Source organism: Mytilus californianus, unplaced genomic scaffold (assembly GCF_021869535.1).
Source record: "Mytilus californianus isolate M0D057914Y unplaced genomic scaffold, xbMytCali1.0.p SCAF_1, whole genome shotgun sequence".
Taxonomy (NCBI): domain Eukaryota; kingdom Metazoa; phylum Mollusca; class Bivalvia; order Mytilida; family Mytilidae; genus Mytilus; species Mytilus californianus.
In genome coordinates this window covers 72,884,639-72,907,121 of record NW_026262581.1, presented here as the reverse complement: position 1 = coordinate 72,907,121, position 22,483 = coordinate 72,884,639, and the positions used below count along the sequence as shown (strand labels likewise).

General features: G+C 32.1%; 1 protein-coding gene across 2 annotated transcripts in view; it reads right to left on the bottom strand.

Annotated features, from left to right (window-relative positions):
* Nucleotides 1-22,483, bottom strand: part of LOC127723768 (uncharacterized) — a 69,943-nt gene that overhangs the window by 41,151 nt on the left and 6,309 nt on the right. The window contains exons 2-3 of one of the 2 annotated variants that reach the window (XM_052230520.1): nt 18,834-18,885; nt 4,605-4,669 (exon numbers count right to left, since the gene is read on the bottom strand). In XM_052230520.1, the coding sequence (XP_052086480.1) occupies nt 4,605-4,636 (32 nt within the window). In that variant the 5' untranslated portion in view covers nt 4,637-4,669; nt 18,834-18,885. The remainder of the gene's footprint in view (nt 1-4,604; nt 4,670-18,833; nt 18,886-22,483) is intronic. The other variant, XM_052230527.1, reaches the window with a different exon arrangement.

The window sequence follows — 22,483 nt, the reverse complement described above, 5'->3', positions numbered from 1 at the left end:
TATCCTGGCTACTGTCCTGAAAGGATTATTGTGTAATATGTATTTTAGCTGAGAACAATGCATTACCTTTGTAATGTATTGTATGTGGAGAACATAAATGAAGTGGGCAGAAAGGAAGTAAATGAGGGATCTGAAATTGTACAATACAATGTAGTATTCAACATGTTGAAGCTGGTATTTTGAAATGAAGCTCATGAATGCAGTACAAACAATTTGGAAGTTATCACTAATTGCTTCTGAGACAGTGCAATACGCTTTACCTATATGTGGATTACAAATTGGCATACAGGGAGTTGGTGATGGAGAGATCTGAAAACAAGTCACACAGTACTGATTAGTCAGATACAGCTTAATACCAAATTGTTGTCAACTTCAGAGAAAACTGTGAAGAAAATGTCATTTATGTGGATTATATGTAAATTGCAAAGTGGAAGGAATCTGAAAACCTGTCACAAAACACATGATTATCGTTTCAAATTTAAGTCAATTTAAGAAACCTTATAGAGACTCAGACAAAGGAGAAAGTTAATGAAGGATTAAAATTGGCCATAGATTTTGGATTTTTTTTTTAAATATGGTCAAATTACTACAAATTTTTCATAAAAAAAATAGATGCGATAACACTATTATTACAAAATAACTTCTTTTTGGCAAATCATATAATAAATTACAAAGACAAAGTTATGACCCCAAATTATGAATTATTTATGATGAATTTCATAATGTTGAACAGTTTTTTTGCATGTATACTAAGCTTTGATGGGAACCCTTATCCTGAAAATTATTTTGTTTAGGCATTCAATATGAACCTTGGTACCTCTCTCTTACAGAATATTTTGGAACCCACTATTGGCTGCCAATGTTATTCTGAACTTACTGAAGCTTTTAGGTACAAAAAATGCACCAAATCATTGTTTTGAAAACATCTCCAAAAGACATGGGAACACATAATGTACTTTTATGAATAGATTTGTTCTCAGCATTAAGTTTTGAAATTTATAAAGCAATTTAATACCAAAGTGTGGCCTTTTTAGTATTTGATGATCAAGTTGTAATATTAATACAAGGCCAAAATTTGGTAAAAGTGCACCTTGTCCTTATTAAAGTTTGTATTTTTGTTTTGGTCCATCAGGAAATAAAATGCCAAAATGGGTTTTCATCAGTTTTAAAATTTGAATACACAAAAAAATTCAGAAGTATAAACTATAAGAAAATCCAAACAGAACCCTATCATTGCCTATGGCACATTTATTACCGGTATTATCAAGATTCTTTATTCAATGCACACCAAATACCTCATTAAAGCCTAAATGTGTTCAGTCAGTATTAGCAAAGAAAAAACATCCTTTAATCACAAAAGCAACTTAGAAATAAAAATGTTCATACATATAATTGCCACTACATATTGGTACATTTATTATGTCACAGTATGTTATATGTGTAGTCTACCATAATAACAATATTAAGATACACATCTATGACCCATAGCTCTTTGATATTTTTAATGTTTATGTCAAGGTTATACCCCACTTCAAGTCGTACTGTTATATAAAAACATTTCCCCAACATTTTAACCTTTTATTTAGGCCACATCTAGGTTATCTATTTTCATTGTGTTTTAAAAAGTTGAAATAAGACCAGAATTTTTTCTTTCAAACTAGTAATAAATTTTAAAATGTTTATTGGATCACTGTTAAGTTGATCAGGAGGCTGAATGAAAATGATCTCAATAGATAATGATGTAATATATTCTGTGTTCAGAAACATCTCAGGTTAATATTTAGTTTTTAAGATCAAATCAGCCCTTATCCTATATTTAAAATTTATCAAATTAGTAGACATGTATGTGCAAAACTGTTGACATTTCCCTACTCATAGGCTAATACAGAAAAAAGCTGTACAGGATCGGAGCCAAATACAGGACCATGAACTCTCTTCCAGTTGCTTATAATTTACATCTCATAAAACTTAGGATGTACTTTTATGCATGAGAAAACCGCCTCGGTGGTCTTGTGTAGCGTGTTCACCTCGAGTGCAGGAGGTCGTGGGTTCGAACCCAGGCCAGGTCAAACCAATGACTTTAAAATTGGTATTTGCTGCTTCTAAACTAAGCACGCTTAGCTGCATCAAGGAGTAAAAGCAAAGCTTGTCAGATCGGAGTCAGAATAATGTGTCCCTTTAAGGTGACAAGTCTTCCTATGGACTGTTACCTTGTGAACTAGCACTTAAAAATCTGACTTAGCATGTCGGTCTAGTACAAAGCAGGGCAAATATTCATATTACATTAACATGATCTCGTCCTGAATATGCATATTAATTTGCCGCTGGACGTTAAGCAGCCATCCATCATCATCATCATCATCATCTTGCATGACATACTTTTTTTAATCTTAATTCTGAACTTAAAATGACTTGAAAAAGGTTTGAATTATATATGTTCCTTTTTTAGTTAAGATATGTGAAGGGAAAATTACAAAGACCTTTCCATGTGACATTTTTGGTTAGAATTCATTTCCGTTACCCAAAACATCCATTAAGGCAGACATTATGAATAAGAATGGTTAAATCCTGTTAGGAACTTTTTTTTGGGCTAAAAAAAGATAAATGCATTAGCAATAGACTACTTAAAGATTATAGACAGGAAATGTAAAAGCTCATCAATTGACAAATATGCAGTGTGAAAAAAGTTAATTTTATGGCAATTTGAAGCAATAACAATATATAGGTCTTTAAAACCAAAAATCAAAGGGAGATAAACAGCTAACTTTTCCAACATTTAACTGTTTACACTCGCTCACTCATGCTGTATACTGTATTGTTATGACATGTATGATATGCTTGACTGCTAGTCCTAACATATTCTCATTACTGACATACATTGTTAAACCAAAATACTGCTTAATTTTATATTATATATTAACTATATATATATATAACAACATCTTTTAAACATAAATTAATGATTGATGAAATTAAAATGCAAGTTTTGATTGAATAAGATTTGGCCTTTTGTTTTAGGTTCTTTTGATAACATTTCTCCTCATGTAAAACATCATTAACTTTTTCAAACATTTCAAGGTTAATCCTGAAAAGCACTTTCAATACACTAGATTTTGTAATTTTGACTTTTGTTATGCATAATACCAAAATGGAATTCCGAGGCATCGACCTGTGTAGGAGTTTACATGTACATACAATATACATGTATTTAAAAAGGCATTTAACACATCCTAACAATCTGTTATTATTCAAATTTTAAATTTACATGAATGTGAAGTTTTATTTCCTTTTGGAAAAATAATTTGACCTCCTAGACACAACTGAACTCAAACCTACCTAACAACAAAAATTGTTCATCTAGTTCTTAATGGCCTGATATGTAAAAACAGAAAGTTAAAATGGCATTTAGTGTGGGTTTTAAATGTACTTTGATGTAATCAATTAAAAAATATAACAAAACAAACATGACATGTAAAAATTTATTTATTTGTTTATGTCAAATCATATTAATTACAACTGAATTATTTATAGTTTTCCCTGTAGGACTGATATCACTTCCTTAAGTTTCATTTTGAAAAAGAAATAGGATATTTAACCTTTAAATCTGGATTACTTAAAACCTAAGGCTCCACTCAAGAATCTGATTAACACATATATGTATAAGTAAAATCACTGACTTCACTGTGAAAAAAAAAATTTGACTTAACTGGACACAAAATGAGGGTTTGAAAAAAATTCTGAATATTTTCATCACCGTCATATAAGTAGGGATAAAAATATGATCATTTTTACCAGACTTTTTCCATAATAGCACAAACACATTTTTGTCGGTTACAAAAGTGACACTTGGAGAAATTACTGCACAAACAAGTCCTTATAAAATACCCCTGTAACAAAATAGTTATTAAAAAATCAATTAGTTGTCTTGCAGCTGAGATTTACGTGTTCACCCAATAGACATTACCCTGGATAGTTGGTATTTTGACCCCCCTGTATAGAAAATTTAATCCTCCCCCATTTATCATGTCTATACTATCCAATGCTATTCAGTATGTTCCACTCAAAATTGGAGGTTATGAATCCATAAAAGGAGGTCAAAATCCCATTAGCCGGAAAGAGGCTGGGGAATGGGGGATGGGTAAAATATAATGACTATGAAAAAATGTTCTATAATTTATCCTAGCATTTCATTTTCATTCCATATACTTTTAGGAGCATTATAACTAAATGAAGTAGTTTAAAAGTTATGATAATTTGAAATGTTGGTATCTTAAGGGGATCTAGGGGTCAAATTGCTCTGGCTAAGTAAAAGAATTAACATAAGATTTTATTTCAATAATTATGGGTGCATTATAACTAAATTAAGTAGTTTAATTGCTACCATAAATTGAAATAATGACATTTAAAAGGGGGGATACATTTCCCATGGCACCGAATGTGTTCAATTACGTTCAGCTGACTCATTCAAATCCCACATACAATGTCTGATAAACATGATTTAGATTAGTGAAAAATAGTAATAGAAAGTTCAATGTCCCAAATGGCCAGCAAGTGCAACATACATAAATATAGCAGTAAATATTGATTTTTGCTATAATAAATACCTCAGAGGTGACTGGTCACTGGATAAATCCATAACAGGGAAATAATTCTGTATCTTTCTTGATACCTGAAATAATAATTAAAACACATTAAATAAATCATGATTTCATCATACGGGTAAATGTATTACGATTTCAACAAAGTATTTTTTCTACATTTGACTCACCTTCATTTATATATAAACAGGTATGTCAAAATTTTGCATGTCTCAAATAAGCTCTATCTGGACCATTAAGCATATAGTGTTCACTATTGATAATTCAATTTCTCTAGCATTAAATGATATCATTATACAAATAAGGAGATGTGTAATGATAGCCAATGAGACAGCTATCCACCAAAGACCAAAGGACGAGGATATAAACAACTATAGGTCACAGAAGGGCCTTCAACAATGAGCAAACCCAATACCATATAGTGATTTCAAAATAAGGAGATATCAGGTATGACTGCAAATGAAACAACTTTGCATAGACAAAAACATTAACAAATACAGGTCACATGATGGCCTGCAACAATAAGCAAAACCCATATCCTACTGAAAGTTAAAAAAGACCATGGTATAACAAAACTATGAAACAATTTTCAATAGAGAACCAAGCTACATATTACTTATTTATTATACTCATGGCACTTTTTGCAATCTCTGACGTAAGAGAATACGAGGAATAAATATAAAAAAAATTTTCACATAAATTTTCAAATAGACATTCTAAAATTTAATTAATTATTCTTTTATGAATTTATTTCCTTATGTAGGAAATAACAGCGATTCACACCCAAGTATCGTATCATGACTATTTACAATGTAAGAATAAGTTCTCAGACATAGTTTTAGGATATTACCATGTGAACTTGGCATTCAGACAGATTTTAATGTTAACTGAAATGTTTTTCTCTTACATATCTTTCATTGAAATAAACATTTATCATAAAAACCAAAGAAAAATTTATGACAACAACATGAATAAAATGCACTTTTTGTACATCTAGTTTCCAAGGAATAACACCTGCTAGCCCTTTTAATATATGTTTTTTTTTCAGAATTGCATGATATTATATGGAGATATATGCATATATATACAATCCACATTTTACACGAAAACTAAGAACAGCATGTGAATGGAATCCAACCAGTAATTGAACTTAAACAACAGCTACTAGAAAAAGTTGACCTCATGATCGAAGTCACTCCAAATCAAATCTTTAAAGAGAGGATGCAATAAAGGTCTTATTTAGCCTATATTTTCCCTGATTTACATTTACGAGTATTCTAAAGATCTCAAAACAAGTAGTTTAGGTTCCATCGTATAAAAACAAATACAGTTATGGAGAAATAAAATGCCACTTCTACATATTCTGATGACAAATACAGAGATTTTGGTCAATTATCACATAAATATAGAGAACAAGAAAAACTAGAGGCTGTGTTGCACACCTTGGTCTATGGGCATATTCAACAAAGGACACTCTCCAACATTGTTGTGAGATTAGAATTCATGACAAAAATCTCTGTTTTGTTGATCTTGTATTGCTGATCATTTAGTCTGTTTAGTTTTTGTCTATCTTCTTAAGTTTTTGCTCAAAACACAAAAGAGGGTAAATAAATGGGGAATGTGTCCATGGGACACAGATGATGCCCCCGCTTGCATATCATATAAAGTTATGAAAGGACATAACTGAAGAACAGTGAAAGTGACGCTACCTAAATTTGTACTTGATCAGAGTTTTGTGGTAATAAGTTTTGTGTATAAGTCTCATAACATTTGGTTGGGGCTAACTTAGATTAGAGAACAGAAACAAAAAATTAAGCAATTTTTCCATTTGTAAACAGTCATAACTCTGGAACAGTAAAATTGACACCACCAAAATTCAAACTTGATCTGTATTTTGTGGTAAATAGCATTGTGTATAAGTTTCATAACATTTGGTTGAGGCACACTGAAGTTAGAGAACGGAAACGAAAAATTCAGCAATTTTTATGTTTATAAAGGGGCATAACTCAAGAAGGGTACAAGTGATGCCACCCAATTTCATGCTTGATCTGTATTATGTGGTAATAAGCATTGTGTATAATTTCATAACATTTCGTTGAAGCAAACTAAAGTTAGAGAACGGAAATAAAAAATTCAGCAGTTTTTATGTTTATAAAGGGGCATAACTCAAGAATGATAAGAGTGATGTCACCCAATTTCAAACTTGATCTGTATTTTGTGGTAATAAACATTGTGTATAAGTTTCATAGCATTTGGTTTAGGCAAACTAAAGTTAGAGAACGGAAATGAAAAATTCAGCAATTTTTCCATTTGTAAAGGGACATAACTCTAAAACCGTTCAAGTGACACCACCAAAATTCAAACTTGATCTGTGTTATGTTGTAATATGCATTAAGTATAAGTTTCATAACATTTGGTTGAGGCAAATTAAAGTTAGAGAACGGAAACCAACTATGGGACGTACGTACGGACGTACAGATGGACAAGGGTAAAACTTAATGCCCCCTCCGCCACGGCGGGGGCATAAAAATTAAATTCTACTTGTGTGAGGTATTCTCAGTTTAAAGTACTTGTATCTAGCTTGGATTATTATACTAATAGTATAATAGTCCCATTATCTAATATACATCAATAGAAACCACAAACTCTAAAATTTTCCGAAAAAATCAAGGGCTGTTTAATCTGAAACCAAGGTAGAAAAACGGTCTACCTTGTGTGAAGTTTATTCCCTTTCAGGAAATTTCAATCAATTTAGTCCAGCAATCATTTTCGTTTATTATTCTGATTAATAAACCAACAGTGGGACGTCATGTGCATAACTATATAAACCACAAACTCTTTATGGTACGGGCATCAGAATCTGATCAGGAATGAAGTTACAAGCATATCTGGTTCCCTTTTGCAAGCAGATTTATTAGAATAGCATCTATATATGATCCAACAAGTGAAACATTCTTTATACATGTTATATATAGGTTGTAAAAAACGGTAAATGGTCCTAATCAAGTTTCTTGGCAGAACACACTGATATGCATGGACACAATTACTCCACTCTAAGGTAAAATATCAACTGATCCAGATAAAAGACAAATATGAAATCAATTAATTTAAACACAAATATTACACTATGTACTCTTGCTATCTGTATGCAAGCAAGATAAAAATAAACGCAGCCAAATTATAAACATAACCTTGTATCCAAGTCTCAGAAAACATCTGTTTATTTCTATAACTATATATACTTTATAAGGTGAATGACCTCTTGATATTTTTTCATCTGAGTGTAACTTTTACCTTCCCACACTATCATATAAATGGAGGTTTGCAGAGGTTTTAACATGTTTAAATCAAAATAAGTCCCATTACTAAGAAAAGAATTGTTCACAATGCAAAAATATGCCTAGTTCATTGAGTTAAATCAAGACCAATAAATTTTATTTCAGTTCTAGAATGACAAAACATATTTATATACAAAATTCAGGAAAAAAGTTATAACTTAACAAGAATGTGTCCAGAACCTGAAGCAGGACAGACGGACGGATGGACGAACAGACAAATGAACGAACAGACGCACAGACCAGAAAACATAATGCCCCTTCTACTATCGTAGGTGGGGCATAAAAATCTTTAGTTTTCCTTCCTGCCAATCTGATAGTCAAGCCCTTTCAAACTAATTTTTAAAGCTTACCGTTCTATGTTGTGTTGTTACACCCACTGTTCAAGGTTAGGGGAAGGTTGAGACCTCAAAAACATGTTTAACCACATTCTGTATGTGCCTGTTAAGTCAAGCCTGAATTTCAGTGGTTGTCATGGGTTGCTGTCTGTTTTTTGTTTATTTTTTTGTCATAAATCAGCCATTAGTTTTTTTCATCTTGTTTCACATTTTGTTAGGTCAGGGCCATTTATAGCCGTCTATATGGTATGGGTTTTCCTCATTGCTAAAGGCCATATAGTGTCCTGGAACCTGGCAGATTATTGTCTTATTGGCAATCATACAACATCTACGTGTATTTCTTTAAATATAATACAAACAGAAATGACATATTTGTAAATTTCAATTTGCAAGTTTATTGATTTTTCTGTTCACAGTTTCAACATTACTGTTTTCATGATAATAGTTGAAAAGCCTTTGAATTCATTGTTGCATGCATGTATGTTCTTTCAATTACTATACAATTTTTATAAGAAATTTTTGTTACATTTTTCTCAGCAACTAAAATCAAAGTTTCTTGAAATATAATTAATTAGTGCCAAGTTTGGTAAGCTCTACAGTGTGAAACATTTTCAGATGATATCCATCATTTGTCTTGAGAAAAATGTACAAAAATTGCTTAAATATGTATAAGTTAAATTTCACGGGAGGTTAACATAAGATATTAAATATAGATATATATTCCAATGCAACATCATGTAAATTCCTTTTTTTTTTTTTTTCTTCTTGTTTTCGATGTAATTTTTCTCTTCTTCTTGTTTTCGGTGTATTTTTTAGTAAACTTTATTGAATATTTCAACTCATGAAAATTAGCAACTGCAAAAGCAGATGATATATTTAGTATAATAAACTGTTAACACAGAGATATGTCTCACCCATTTGTTATTTTGATAATGCATATGTTGAAATTAAAATAGCAATACTTTAACATGTAAGGTATGCAAATATTCAAAGTCAATGAACAATGACTGAAGGTACAGGGCTAAACAATCTCCATGGAAATGAGATGTGCCAATGCTAATACAACTGCAAACCAAATACCATTGACTTTTCACAAGTCGTTCCCTTTAAACAAACCTAAACACAAACATTAACTTGTAAACTATGTAAAAGTTTCAAAGTCAATGAACCATAATTAGGGGGTGGGGTTATATAATCTCCATGGAAATGAAACTTGCAAATGCTAATACATTTGCATACCGAATATCATTGACTTAACATTAGTGGTTCATCTTAAACGGAACTAATCACAAACTAATACATGTAAACTAAGCAAAAGTTTCAAAGTCAATAGACCATGACTGAGTGGTAGGGACCAAATATTCTCCATGGAAATGAGATGTTTTAATGCTTATACAATTGCATACCAATTATCATTGACATACCACTAAAGGTTCCCCTTAAACTGACCTTATCACAAACTTATACATGAGAACTAAGCAAAAGTTTCAAAGTCAATAGACCATGAATTAGGAGGCAGGGCCAAATAATCTCCATGGAAATGAGATATGCCAAGGCTTATACAACTGCATACCAAATATCATTGACCTAACACTAGTGGTTCCCCATAAGCTGACCTAATCACAAACTAATACATGTAAACTAAGCAAAGTTTTAAAGTCAATAGACCTTGACTGAGGAGGCGGGGCCAAATAATCTCCATGGTAATGAGATGTGCCAATGCTTATACAACTGCATACCAAATATCATTGACCTACCACTAGTGGCCGACGCCAGAAACCGCATACCTATGTCTCGCTTTTTGACTCCATCAAGGCGAGACAAAAACAGGGAGCAGTTTTAAAAGTATTTGAGAAAATACTAGAAAATTGGTTAAGGATAAAAAGTCTTATAATAAAACAATTGTTGATGTTGGCCCGGTGAATATCATATCTCTGGGGTTGATAAATCATTTTATTGCACTGCATGTTGATTTTGATAGCGAAATCAACATTTGATTGGTTGAAACTATCCCACGTGATGTCGAACAAAACTTCATATTCCCTTCTGAGTATCATATTCCCCTCTGAACGTCGGGATTGTCTTGTGCGACGTTACCCGCGGTTAATGTTTTAAAACGTTTTGATCGTTAGTATGTTAATTTCTATACAAATCCTTGGTTCTAACAACAAACAGAAATGAATAAATAATTAACTTTTAATCGGTACTGATTATTATTGTGTATGTTGTGTTTAGTTATGAAATAAAATGCTTCGCTGGGGCGCAGCTTGATACGACCGCAGAGGTCGAACCCTGAACAGTTGGGGCAAGTATGGACACAAAATTCAAGCTTGATACAGCTATGACTTTGGATTGTCATTAAATATTTGACACAGCATAGGTTTCTGACACAGGATGAATGTGGTGTAAGAACTGGAAAAAATTTAATTTACCTATTATGGTGGAATATCCATAAACTAAATTGTTTGTTAATTTCAATATATCAAAGAATATGTAGAATTCAATGTTTGATGTAATGTAATAAAGTTGAAATTTGGACCGTTTTTGTTCAATGTGGACCAATTTGGTAACATGTATAAATAATCAAAAATCTAAATACATGGGAGCCCATTTAAATACATCATAAAGGTATTAAAATAGAAAGTGACATCATAGTCATGGCTAAAAATAAACAAAAATCCTTAATCAGCAACATTTAAAGTAATATCTAAAAATAAAATTCCTTTGTAACCATAAAAGCCCATTTAAATACATCATAAAGATATTAAAATAGAAAATGACATCATAGTCATGGCTAAACATAGCTAAAAACCCTTAATCAGCATCATTTAACAGTAATATCTAATAAAATGCTTCGCTGGGGCGCAGCTTGATACGACCGCAGAGGTCGAACCCTGAACAGTTGGGGCAAGTATGGACACAACATTCAAGCTTGATACAGCTCTGAATTTGGATTGTTGTTAAATATTTGACACAGCATAGGTTTCTGACACAGAAAGAATGTGGTCTAAGAACTTGAATTTTTTTAATTTACCTATTATGGTCCAATGTCCAAAATCAAAATACATGGTTAGATTCAGCATATCAAAGAACCCCATATATTCAATTTTTGTTAAAATCAAACAAAGTTTAATTTTGGACCCCAACTTGGACAAACTTGAAAACTGGGCCCATAATCAAAAATCTAAACACATGTTTAGATTCAGCATATCAAAGAACCCCAAGAATTCAATTTTTGCTAAAATCAAACTAAGTTTAATTTTGGACCTTAATGTAGACCAATTTAAAAAACGGGACTTAAAATTAAAAATCTAAATACACGGTTAGATTTGGAATATCAAAGAACCCCAATAATTCAATTTTTGATGAAATCAAACAAAGTTTAATTTTGGACCCTTTTGACCTCAATATGAACCAATTTGATAGTGGGGCCTACAAATAAAAAATCTAAATACATGGTTAGATTCAGCATATCAAAGAACCTCATATATTCAATTTTTGTTGAAATCAAACAAAGTTTAATTTTGGACCCCAATTTGGACCAACTTGAAAACTGGGCCCATAATCAAAAATCTAAATACATGTTTAGATTCAGCATATCAAAGAACCCCATATATTCAATTTTTGTTGAAATCAAACAAAGTTTAAATACTGGACCCTATCTTGGACCAACTTGAAAACTGGGCCCATAATCAAAAATCTAAACACAAGTTTAGATTCAGCAAATCAAAGAACCCCAAGAATTAAATTTTTGTCAAAATCAAACTAAGTTTAATTTTGGACCCTTTGGACCTCAATGTAGACCAATTTAAAAAACAGGACCCAAAATTAAAAACCTAAATACACGGTTAGATTTGGAATATCAAAGAACCCCAATAATTCAATTTTAGATGAAATCAAACAAAGTTTAATTTTGGACCCTTTTGACCTCAATATGAACCAATTAGATAAGGGGGTCCACAAATAAAAAATCTAAATACATGGTTAGATTCAGCATATCAAAGAACCCCATATATTCAATTTTTGTTGAAATCAAACAAAGTTTAATTTTGGACCCCAATTTGGACCAACTTGAAAACTGGGCCAAAAATCAAAAATCTAAATACATGTTTAGATTCAGCATATCAAAGAACCTCATATATTCAATTTTTGCTAAAATCAAACAAAGTTTAATTTTGGACCCTTTGGACATTAATGTAGACCAATTTGAAAACTGGACCCAAAATTAAAAATCTAAATACACTGTTAGATTCGGCATAACAAATAAATAAATGTGATCAAAGATTTTACAAATCTAATGCGCCATACTGTGCAATTAAAGATTACTTCTTGAAATTTTTCAATATTTGAAATTTGAAAAAAAAATAATATTTGAAGAATAATTCTTTTTAATTTCTGAAATCTGAAATGAGAAAAAATTGGCTCCCCACAATTTCTTTTTATCCCCCCCCCCCCCCTTTTTCCCCCAAAAAAATTCTTTCCCTCAAGATATGGTCATAATCTCAATTCAAATTTCCAATGGAGTTGGCAACCATAATTACCCATTTAAATTTACCATAGTGCTAACTTAATCTATTTTATAATAGAATTAATAAAAATATAGTGTCAAATCTTTCATATGGACTTTTTTTGTAAAAAAAAAAGATGAAAACATTTGCAGATATTTTTACTGGTCTTCCTTTATAAATATGCATTTCTTTAAACATAATTTAAAAGCAGTGTAAGGGAAGTAACCAAAACGTTGTATTTGGATTACCTCCCTTACACTGTTTTAGATTATCTTTATTGTTCATTAACCATTACTTTATACATAATTTAAAAGCAGTGTAAGGGAGATAATTTCAATGATGTATTTGATTTATCTCCCTTACACTGCTTTAAATTATGTTTTGTACTAAAGTATTTGTCCATTAACCAGGACAACCTTGTTTTTCCCCCTTTTTTGCCCCTAATTCCTAAACGGTTTGAGCCATAACCCCCCAAAGCAAATCCTAACCATCCCTTTGTGGTATGGAAACTTGTAGTATAATTTCAGAGAGATCCATACACCGTTCCACAGTTATTGTCTGGAAACTAGAAAATGCTCATTTTTGGCCCCTAATTCCTTAACTGTTGGTACCATAACCCCCAAAATCAATCCCAACCTTCCTTTTGTGGTATTTAACCTTATGGTCAAATTTCAAAAAGATCCATTCACTTAAACTAAAGTTAGAGTGCGAAAACCAATATGTATTCGGACGACGACGCCGGACGACGACGACGCCGGACGACGACGCCGCCGACGACGACGACGCCAACGTCATACCAATATACGACCACAAAATTTTTTTGCGGTCGTATAAAAATGGAAATTACATCATAAAGGTATTAAAATAGAAAATGACATCATAGTCATGGCTTAAAATAAACAAAATCCTTAATCAGCATCAGCAACATTTTATAGTAATATCTAAAAATAAAATTCCTTTGTAACCATAAAAGCCCATTTAAATACATCATAACAGATATTAAAATAGAAAATGACATCATAGTCATGGCTAAACATAGCAAAAACCTTAATCAGCATCATTTAACAGTAATATCTAAAAATAAAAATTTCTTTGCAACCATAAAAGTAAGATAGAAAATGACATCATAATCATAGCTAAAAATAAACAAAAATTTTTTTTATTGGCAAATTTTAAATGGAGTTTATTATACTAAAACAATAAATTTGCAACCATAAACATGATAAAACCCCATTTAAACACATCATAAAAGTATTAAATAATTCAACTACATCATAAGGCTATAAAAATAGAAAATGACTTCATAGTCAAGGCTAAAGGTAAACAAAAAACCTTCATCAGCAAAATTTTATATTGGCAAATTTCCAATGAAGTTTATTACACTAAAATTGTTGGCAAATTTCCAATGCATTTATTAACAATAAAGTTATTGGCAAATTTCCAATTTACATAATTTAAAAGCAGTGTAGATGAGATATTTAAATGAGTTTGAATTACCAACCTTACACTGCTTTTAAATAATGTTCTTTACTCAATTATTTGTCTATTAAAATGGAAACCCTTGTTTTTTAACCTTTTTCCCCCTTATTCCTTAAACATTAGAGCCATAAACACACCCCCCCTCCCCTCCAAAGCCAATTATTACTTTCCAATGTAACTTAAATTTCCAATATACATAATTTTAAATTTCAATTCCTCATGATATATAACCGTATCATTATTATTTTCTTTCATATATAAATCTGAAACAACCATCTTTAAATGGAAAATTTTAAAGAAAAAAAAAGGAAAAAAAAAAATCCTTCCTCCCACACATTTTTTCAACCCCCTTTTGATTCATCATCCCCCACCTCAATCACAACCTTCAATTTGTGGTATGGTACATTGCAATACAATTTCACAGAGATCCATACACTTGAACACAAGTTTTTGTTGCAAACTAAAAAAATCCTTATTTTTGACCAATATTTGGCCCCTTATTCATAAATGTTTGAGCAATTAACCCCAACACTCAATTCCTACTTTCTCTTCGTGATAAAAAATAACTAACTTAAAATGTAAATTTTAAACAAAAAAAAAAGGTAAAAAAAAAATTACCCCTTTTTTGACCCCCTCCCCCCTTATGATTCATCACCCCCACCCCCCTTTCCCCCCAAACCAAGCTCAAAAACAGCCTTGCCTTTGTGGTATGGTACCTTGTAATACAATTTTAGAGAGATCCATACACTTGAACACAAGTTATTGTCTAGAAACTAAAAAATGCTTATTTTAAACCCCTTTTTAGGCCCCTTATTACTAAACGTTTTGGGCAATTACCACAACACTCAATTCCAGCTTTCCCTTTGTGAAATGGAACCTTGTAGTAAAATTTCAGAAAGATCCATACACTTACACACAAGTTATTGTCATGAAACTAGAAAAATGCTTGTTTTTTGCCCCCTTTTGGCCCCTTATTCCTAAAATTTTGAGGCAATTAACCCCAAAATCAATCCCAGCATTGACCCTTTGTGATATGGAATCTTGTGGTACAATGTCAAAGAGATCCATATGCTAACACACAAGTTATGTCTGGAAGTTACAAAAATGCTTATTTTCGGCCCCTTTTTGGCCCCTAATTCCTTAACTGTTGGTACCATAACCCCAAAATCAATCCCCACCTTCCTATTGTGGTATTGAACCTTATGGTGAAATTTCATAGAGATCCATTCACTTAAACTAAAGTTAAAGTGCGAAAACCATTGTGTATTCGGACGACGACGCCGGACGACGACGACGACGACGCCAACGTCATACCAATATACGACCTCAAAATTTTTTTGCGGTCGTATAAAAACTAACGGATAAGAAAACAATTATGTAAATTAATATCTTATGTTCAGAAGTAAAAAAAAAGTATAGGCAGTGGGATAAAACATTCATTTCCCTGCTTAGGGAGATATGAAGATTTGTTCACCCTCGAAAAGTCACATTTCCCTCGGGCGATGCCCTTGTGAAATATGATTTTTCTTGGGTGAACAAATCTTCATATCTCCCTCAGGCACGGGAAATAAATGTATAGTATCAACCTCATCAAAGGTCAATAATTGTATAATGTCATTAATAGAAAGAACACAATCTTTGTGCAGGTCATTGAAAAAAACAGATAAAATTTGCCTACAAATGTACATAATGTCTAAAAATCCTTAGAGAAACAGAATCAACCACTGTCATGATCGTATTTTGTGTGATATGATTTTTTTCCACCCTCTACAATCATGACAATTAAATTTAAAATTTTCATAAAAATAACAGTCTGTAGAAAAGAAATTTATACTGTATCACAATAAATGCAGCGGGATCTTATTATTGCCCGATTTATTTTTTTTTCCCCCGACTGATTGATTTATTGTTTACAATCAAAGTATGGTTGTTTGATCTGAGTTCTTCATTGGTAGAATTTCAATTACGACGTAAAATTATATACTATATATATCATATATTCCAATTGAATATTCTATAGGTCTTCTTTATTTATAACTTCTACTTTATGGCATAAAATTATCATTTTTACAAATATTTGTCAATATTTCTTTGTCTTTATTGTTAATCAACCAAATAAAAAGAAATTTCTTATAAAGTCTGTTATCAAAATCATGAAGATCTGTTATCAAGTCTTTTTTACATCACCAATCTACACAAATGATCTATGTATGTGGCTATCGTGTTTATAAGATGAACTAACCACTGCCTTCTTTAATTTCATAAAAAAAAGGACCAATTACCCTATCTTATGTCATACAACTAATTATAAATTTGCTATTTTCGCATACAATGAGCAGTCATAAAGACATAACAGCAAATTGATTATTGATTCCATCCTAACAGAGATATATGATCTGGTATGACAGGAAAACTCTGGTCTCAATGGCCATTTAAATAGGTTGTGTAAATTTTTTAATAACTTCTCTGGTGTGAAGAATAAAAAAAACTCTCTTGATACATTGTTTCCGTGACTGCAAATCAACGTCAGAGGCCAGATACAGAACAAAATCACTGTATCTCAATGGATATCTCTATAGAGTAGACAAGACAGTTTTCTTTAAATTACTTACATGTACAAATTTAATCAAAGCCTAAATCTATGAAAAAATCACATCAGTTCCAATTAAAATACATTAGGGGTTGAAAGAATTTTGGAGGAAAATATCCGATTTCAAAGTTCAGGAGTATAACCTGAGGAAGTTGATGAGTATAACCCAAGAAAGTTCAAGAGCATAACCTCAAGGAAGTTCAGGAGTACAACTTGAGGAAGTTCAGGAGGATAACCTGAGGAAGTTCAGGAGTATAACCTTAGGAAGTTCAGAAGTATAACCCAAGAAAGTTCAAGAGCATAACCTAAGGGAGTTCAGGAGTATAACCTGAGGATGTTCGAGAGTATAACCTTAGGAATTTCAGGAGTATAACCTGAGGAAGTTCATGAGTATAACCCAAGAAAGTTCAAGAGCATAACCTAAGAAAGTTCATGAGCATAACCTAAGGAAGTTCAGGAGTATAACCTGAGGAAGTTCAGGAGTGTAACCTGAGGAATTTCAGGAGTATAACCTGAGGAAGTTAGGAATATAACTCAAGAAAGCTCAGGAGTATAACCTAAAGAAGTTCATGAATATAACCCAAGGAAATTCAGAGTGAAACCTCAGGATCAATGCATACATTTATAGTTAATCAAAATACTTTTTACCAAACTCTTACAGTTGTGATACAAAATTAGATTGTCTTCTTATTAGTGAGGTTTAAAACACTGTATGTCAATGGTAATGCCAATGTTAAACAAGAAAAAATTACATATTTTACACTTTGGCCAATATCAAACACGTCTTTGAAATAAAATGCAAATAAATGTGGATAGTGTCCACATGTGGACACAGATGATGCCCCCGCTTGCATATCATATAGTTATAAAGGGACATAACTGAAGAACAGTAAAAATGACGCTACACAAATTTGAACTTGATCTGATTTTTGTGGTAATAAGCATTGTGTGTAAGTCTCATAACATTTGGTTGAGGCTAACTTAAGTAGAGAACAGAAACTAAAAATTCAGCAATTTTTCTATTTGTAAACACGCATAACTCTAGAACAGTTGTGTATAAGTTTCATATCATTTGGTTGAGGCAAACTAAAGTTAGAAACGGAAACAAAAAATTTGTACTTGATCTTAGTTTTGTGGTAATGAATATTGTGTATAGGTTTCATAATGTTTGGTTGAGGCAAACTTAAGTTACAGAATGGAAACTAAAAATTTTGCAACCTTTCGATTTATAAAGGGGCATAACTCAATAATGGTTAAAGTGACACTACCCAAATTCAACTTGATATGTGTTTTATCGGTGGAAGTCAAAATTAAACATTGCATTGTATAAAGCATTGATTGTAAGTGCTTCAACTATAATCATGGACAAAGGAAGATAACTCATTTTTTTAAAATAACTTGATATTTAGAAGAAAATAAAAATTTTGCAATTTTTCCATTTATAAAAGGGGCATAACTCTAGAACGGTTAAAGTGACGCCACCAAAATTCAAACTTGATCTGTGTTTTGTGGTAATAAGCATTGTGTATAAGTTTCATAACATTTGGTTGAGGCAAATTTAAGTTAGAGAACGGAAACTAAAAATTTTGCAATTTTTCCATTTATAAAGGGGCATAACTCTAGAACGGTTAAAGTGACGCCACCAAAATTCAAACTTGATCTGTGTTTTGTGGTTATAAGCATTGTCTATAAGTTTTATAACATTTGGTTGAGGCAAACTCAAGTTAGAGAGCGGAAACCAATTTTGGGACGTACGGACGGACGTACGTACGTACATACAGACGGACAAGGGTAAAACTTAATGCCCCCACCGCTACGGCGGGGGCATAAAAGCAAAGGATATCTGTTTACAGATCGGTTGTTAATATACTATCGTAGAAAATTTTTCAACTATACATGAATTAGAGACTCAATCAACCATGTTGTCAACTTAGGGGTGTCAATCAATATTAGATGAGGAAGCATCTACATAAGGTTACATGTACCTTAAGGTGTTTTCATTCTGTACAAATTTCTGTGCTATTCTTGTCTTTTAACCTTTTAAGTAAAAATAAGTCAGATAATTGAATGTTTAACAACATGTACACTGTAATTTGTTATACAACTTATACAGTACACATATGATAAGGTGATTTAGTAGAAAATCTCTGTTGCTGGTGTCAATTTTTTGTGAGACACAATGATTGCCAGTGACTGAAGATGTCAATTTATTGTGAGACACAATGATTGCCAGTGACTGAAGATTATCACTTGTCATATATTAAGTGAAATACTGCAAATTCAGAAATTTTTGCTACGTTTTTCTTAATGCCAAAACTGCAATGGGATAGATTTCGCATAACCGGAATAATTCAGTCCCTTCCTGTAATCGATCTCTCCTACTTGTGAGGGCCTGAATTCTTTAAACTCTTTATGAATCCTGGATTCTGATTGGTGCCCTGTAGAAGAGGTGACCAATCAGCAATCAGCTCAATTTTATCGAGATAGGTAAATCCCGTGCTAATTCCGAATGATTGATAGAAGATTTTTCATTGTCTATGCATTCAGGCGAAGTAATCGTAGTTCAGCGGAATATAATGACTGAATTATTTGGGTTAGGTTTTGCAAAAATAAAAATTAAATAGAAAAAACAAAGGATATGGGGTATCCATCCATGACACAAAAACAGTACTTGCACAGCAAAAAACACACAATAAGCATTTAGGAACAGCGCTTTTATTGCTGTTCGTCATCTCAAAGTCACAGTGAGGCCTTCAACACGGAGCAAAAAAACTCTCACCTCACTGCAATTTTAAGACGGCCCCTAGCACTGGCTTGCATTTTAGATTTAAATAGTTTATGTAGAATACATTGTATTCAGAAATTGCAAAAATTAATTTGACATTTGTATCCATTCTTCAAAAATTGCAAAAATAAAGGACACGAAATTTCTGAACTTTCAGTAAAACATATAAACAGAGAGATATTTCAAGGTGGACCACCAAATCACTAGGAAAAATTCAACACCAAGTGATTTTGTAACTGGATTGTCTCACATTTTTTTTTTTATATGTATACTTTTTCCATTTAAATGGCAGATTATAAAAGCATCGCTATCAATATATGAAAATCCAACCAAACCAACCTCCAAGCAGGTTATCTCTATTAATTCAAGTTACTCTTGGTTTCTTCTTTCTTAAAATAATTTTTTTTTTATAAATAAACAAAATAAATGGAGAATGTGTCCATGGGACACAGATGATGCCCCCACTTGCATATAACGTTATAAAGGGACATAACTAGAACTGTATAAGTAAGGCCACCCAAATTCGAACTTGATCTGTGTTTTGTGGTAATAAGCATTGTGTAAAAGTTTCATATCATTTTGTTGAGGCAAACTAAAGTTAGAGTCTAACGAAAACCAATTGGATGACGTTCGTATGGAAGGAAGGGGCATAAAAATGTGTGCGGCTCACTCATCACTGTTGTACATGCAACTTAAGAATTTTACTATTGTACAGGTTAAGCATAGTCTTAATACAAACTTGTTTATGAATACAATGGGATATCTGAAATTCTAGTCTTTGTTTTAAATCTACTTCATACAATGTATCCCAATCTTTACGTCAAATAAGGAATGTAATAACATACTGAGGAAGATATTTCACATGCTACATACAGCTTTATAAAGTAAAATCCATTGTAATTCTTATTTATACTCCACTGTGGCAATTAAGAGCCTAACCAGGGTTGGCAAAAATCTGGGTTTTAAGAGTACATATTGCCCAGTCCAGTGGGAAATTCACAGTCAAATTTTGCTCACATGAATTTCACATGAACCTGACTTGAAATTCACATAAAATTCACCTCAACCGAGCTTATACTTTAAACTCACGTGAATTGAGATTCACATGTATCTCATACGAAATTTTTCAAGTGAACTTCACCAAAATAAATGGAATATGTGTCCATAGGACACAGATGATGCCCTCACTTTCGTATAGCATTATAAAGGGGCATAACTAGAGAACGGTCAAAGTGACGGCGCCCTAATTCAAACTTGATCAGTATTTTGTGGTAATAAGCATTATGTATAAGTTTCAGAACAGAAACCAATTTTGGGACGTATGTACGGACGGACGCAAGGACAAAGGTTACACTTAATGCTCAATCCAGTGACGGCAAGGGCATAAGAATTAGTATATTTCTGGATTTTAATTAAATGTGAAAATTTAAATGATATTTGAATAACTTTATATTGAAAATTCACGTGAATATCATGTCACATGTGAAAAAAATTTATGATGTGATTTTCATGTGAAATTCATGTGAGTTTCACTTATGAGCTTGTTTAAGGTTAAATTCACGTAAGTGAAATTTCCCTGTCATGCCTGTGTAATGGGAAAACCCAGGTTTTACTGGGTTTTATCAGGAAATACTGGGCAATATGAAATACTGGCTTGAATCTTTAAGAGGAGTGATCAACTACAAATGTTTTACTTAAAAGATACACTGTAAAAGAAGACAGAATAATTTAATATAAGTTCATTTGTTTGAGACTCTTATTATATAGTGAATAAATTGAGAAGTATTTGTCCAGCTACTCTAAAAGACATACATGAACACACATGAACGTATGTCAACAGGTTTCTCAAAAAGATTTATACATGTAGATAATCCTCCTAAAATTGCATGATCTGAATTAGTTTTAGCATTCAAAGCACAAGATACATATATGTACATGTAGGAGATTATCATAGGTATATTTTCACTTCTAAAACAACAAATTATGGATAACTGTTCTACAAAATCATTACTTTCCAATTTATAAATGAACATGATGAGCTTTACCGGCACATAGGATTTTTGTTGCTTTATTTATCCTTAAAAGGCAAAACATCATTTTAATAAAAATAAGGAGATGGTGTGGTGTTACAGCACAAGTAACCAAAAGATAAGACAAATAAGAGTCTTTTAGCAAAGGGTACAGATGTACTCTTAAAAGTTTACTTAAATATATATGCCACTGTATGAAGAGGTTCATTTTACAATTTGTTTACATAGAAATGTTTACAGTACCTGCTGACGTGGTTAATGTTATGAAACTTTCTGAAAGTAGAGATGTGTGTATGGGGAAGCCTCAAAAGTCATTATACTGTAATGATGATATATTCATCACTTCCCTGGCTAGGTAATAGGTATTATTTCTTCTAACTGTTGGTTTTTTGTTGGGTGCCAATTTTGTAACCAGAGAACATGATATGCCTTCCAAAATCAATTATTGTACCAGCCGGGATTGGAACCAGGGACCCCTGGCATACATGTACACACAAATGTAGTAACTCTACCAACTAGGCTAAAGGAACTCTCCACTAGTACAGCTAATGCAGAGTGGTTATAAATCTACTAGGTAAGGGGAAGCATAGCTACAGCTCTCTGAATTGTTCATTAATTCTTATGCTTTGATTAAATTTGATGTCTCATGCATTATACTACTATTAAAACACACTTGTGACGTAAATCTATTGTTATAACTCTCCATTATTTTCCAGGAATGGAGAGTTATTTCTTATTGTCCGTCTTTAATTAGGCGTATGAAATACCCTGAGGGAAAATCTTTGTGACTAATACCTAGACTTTGTAACCGATGACAACA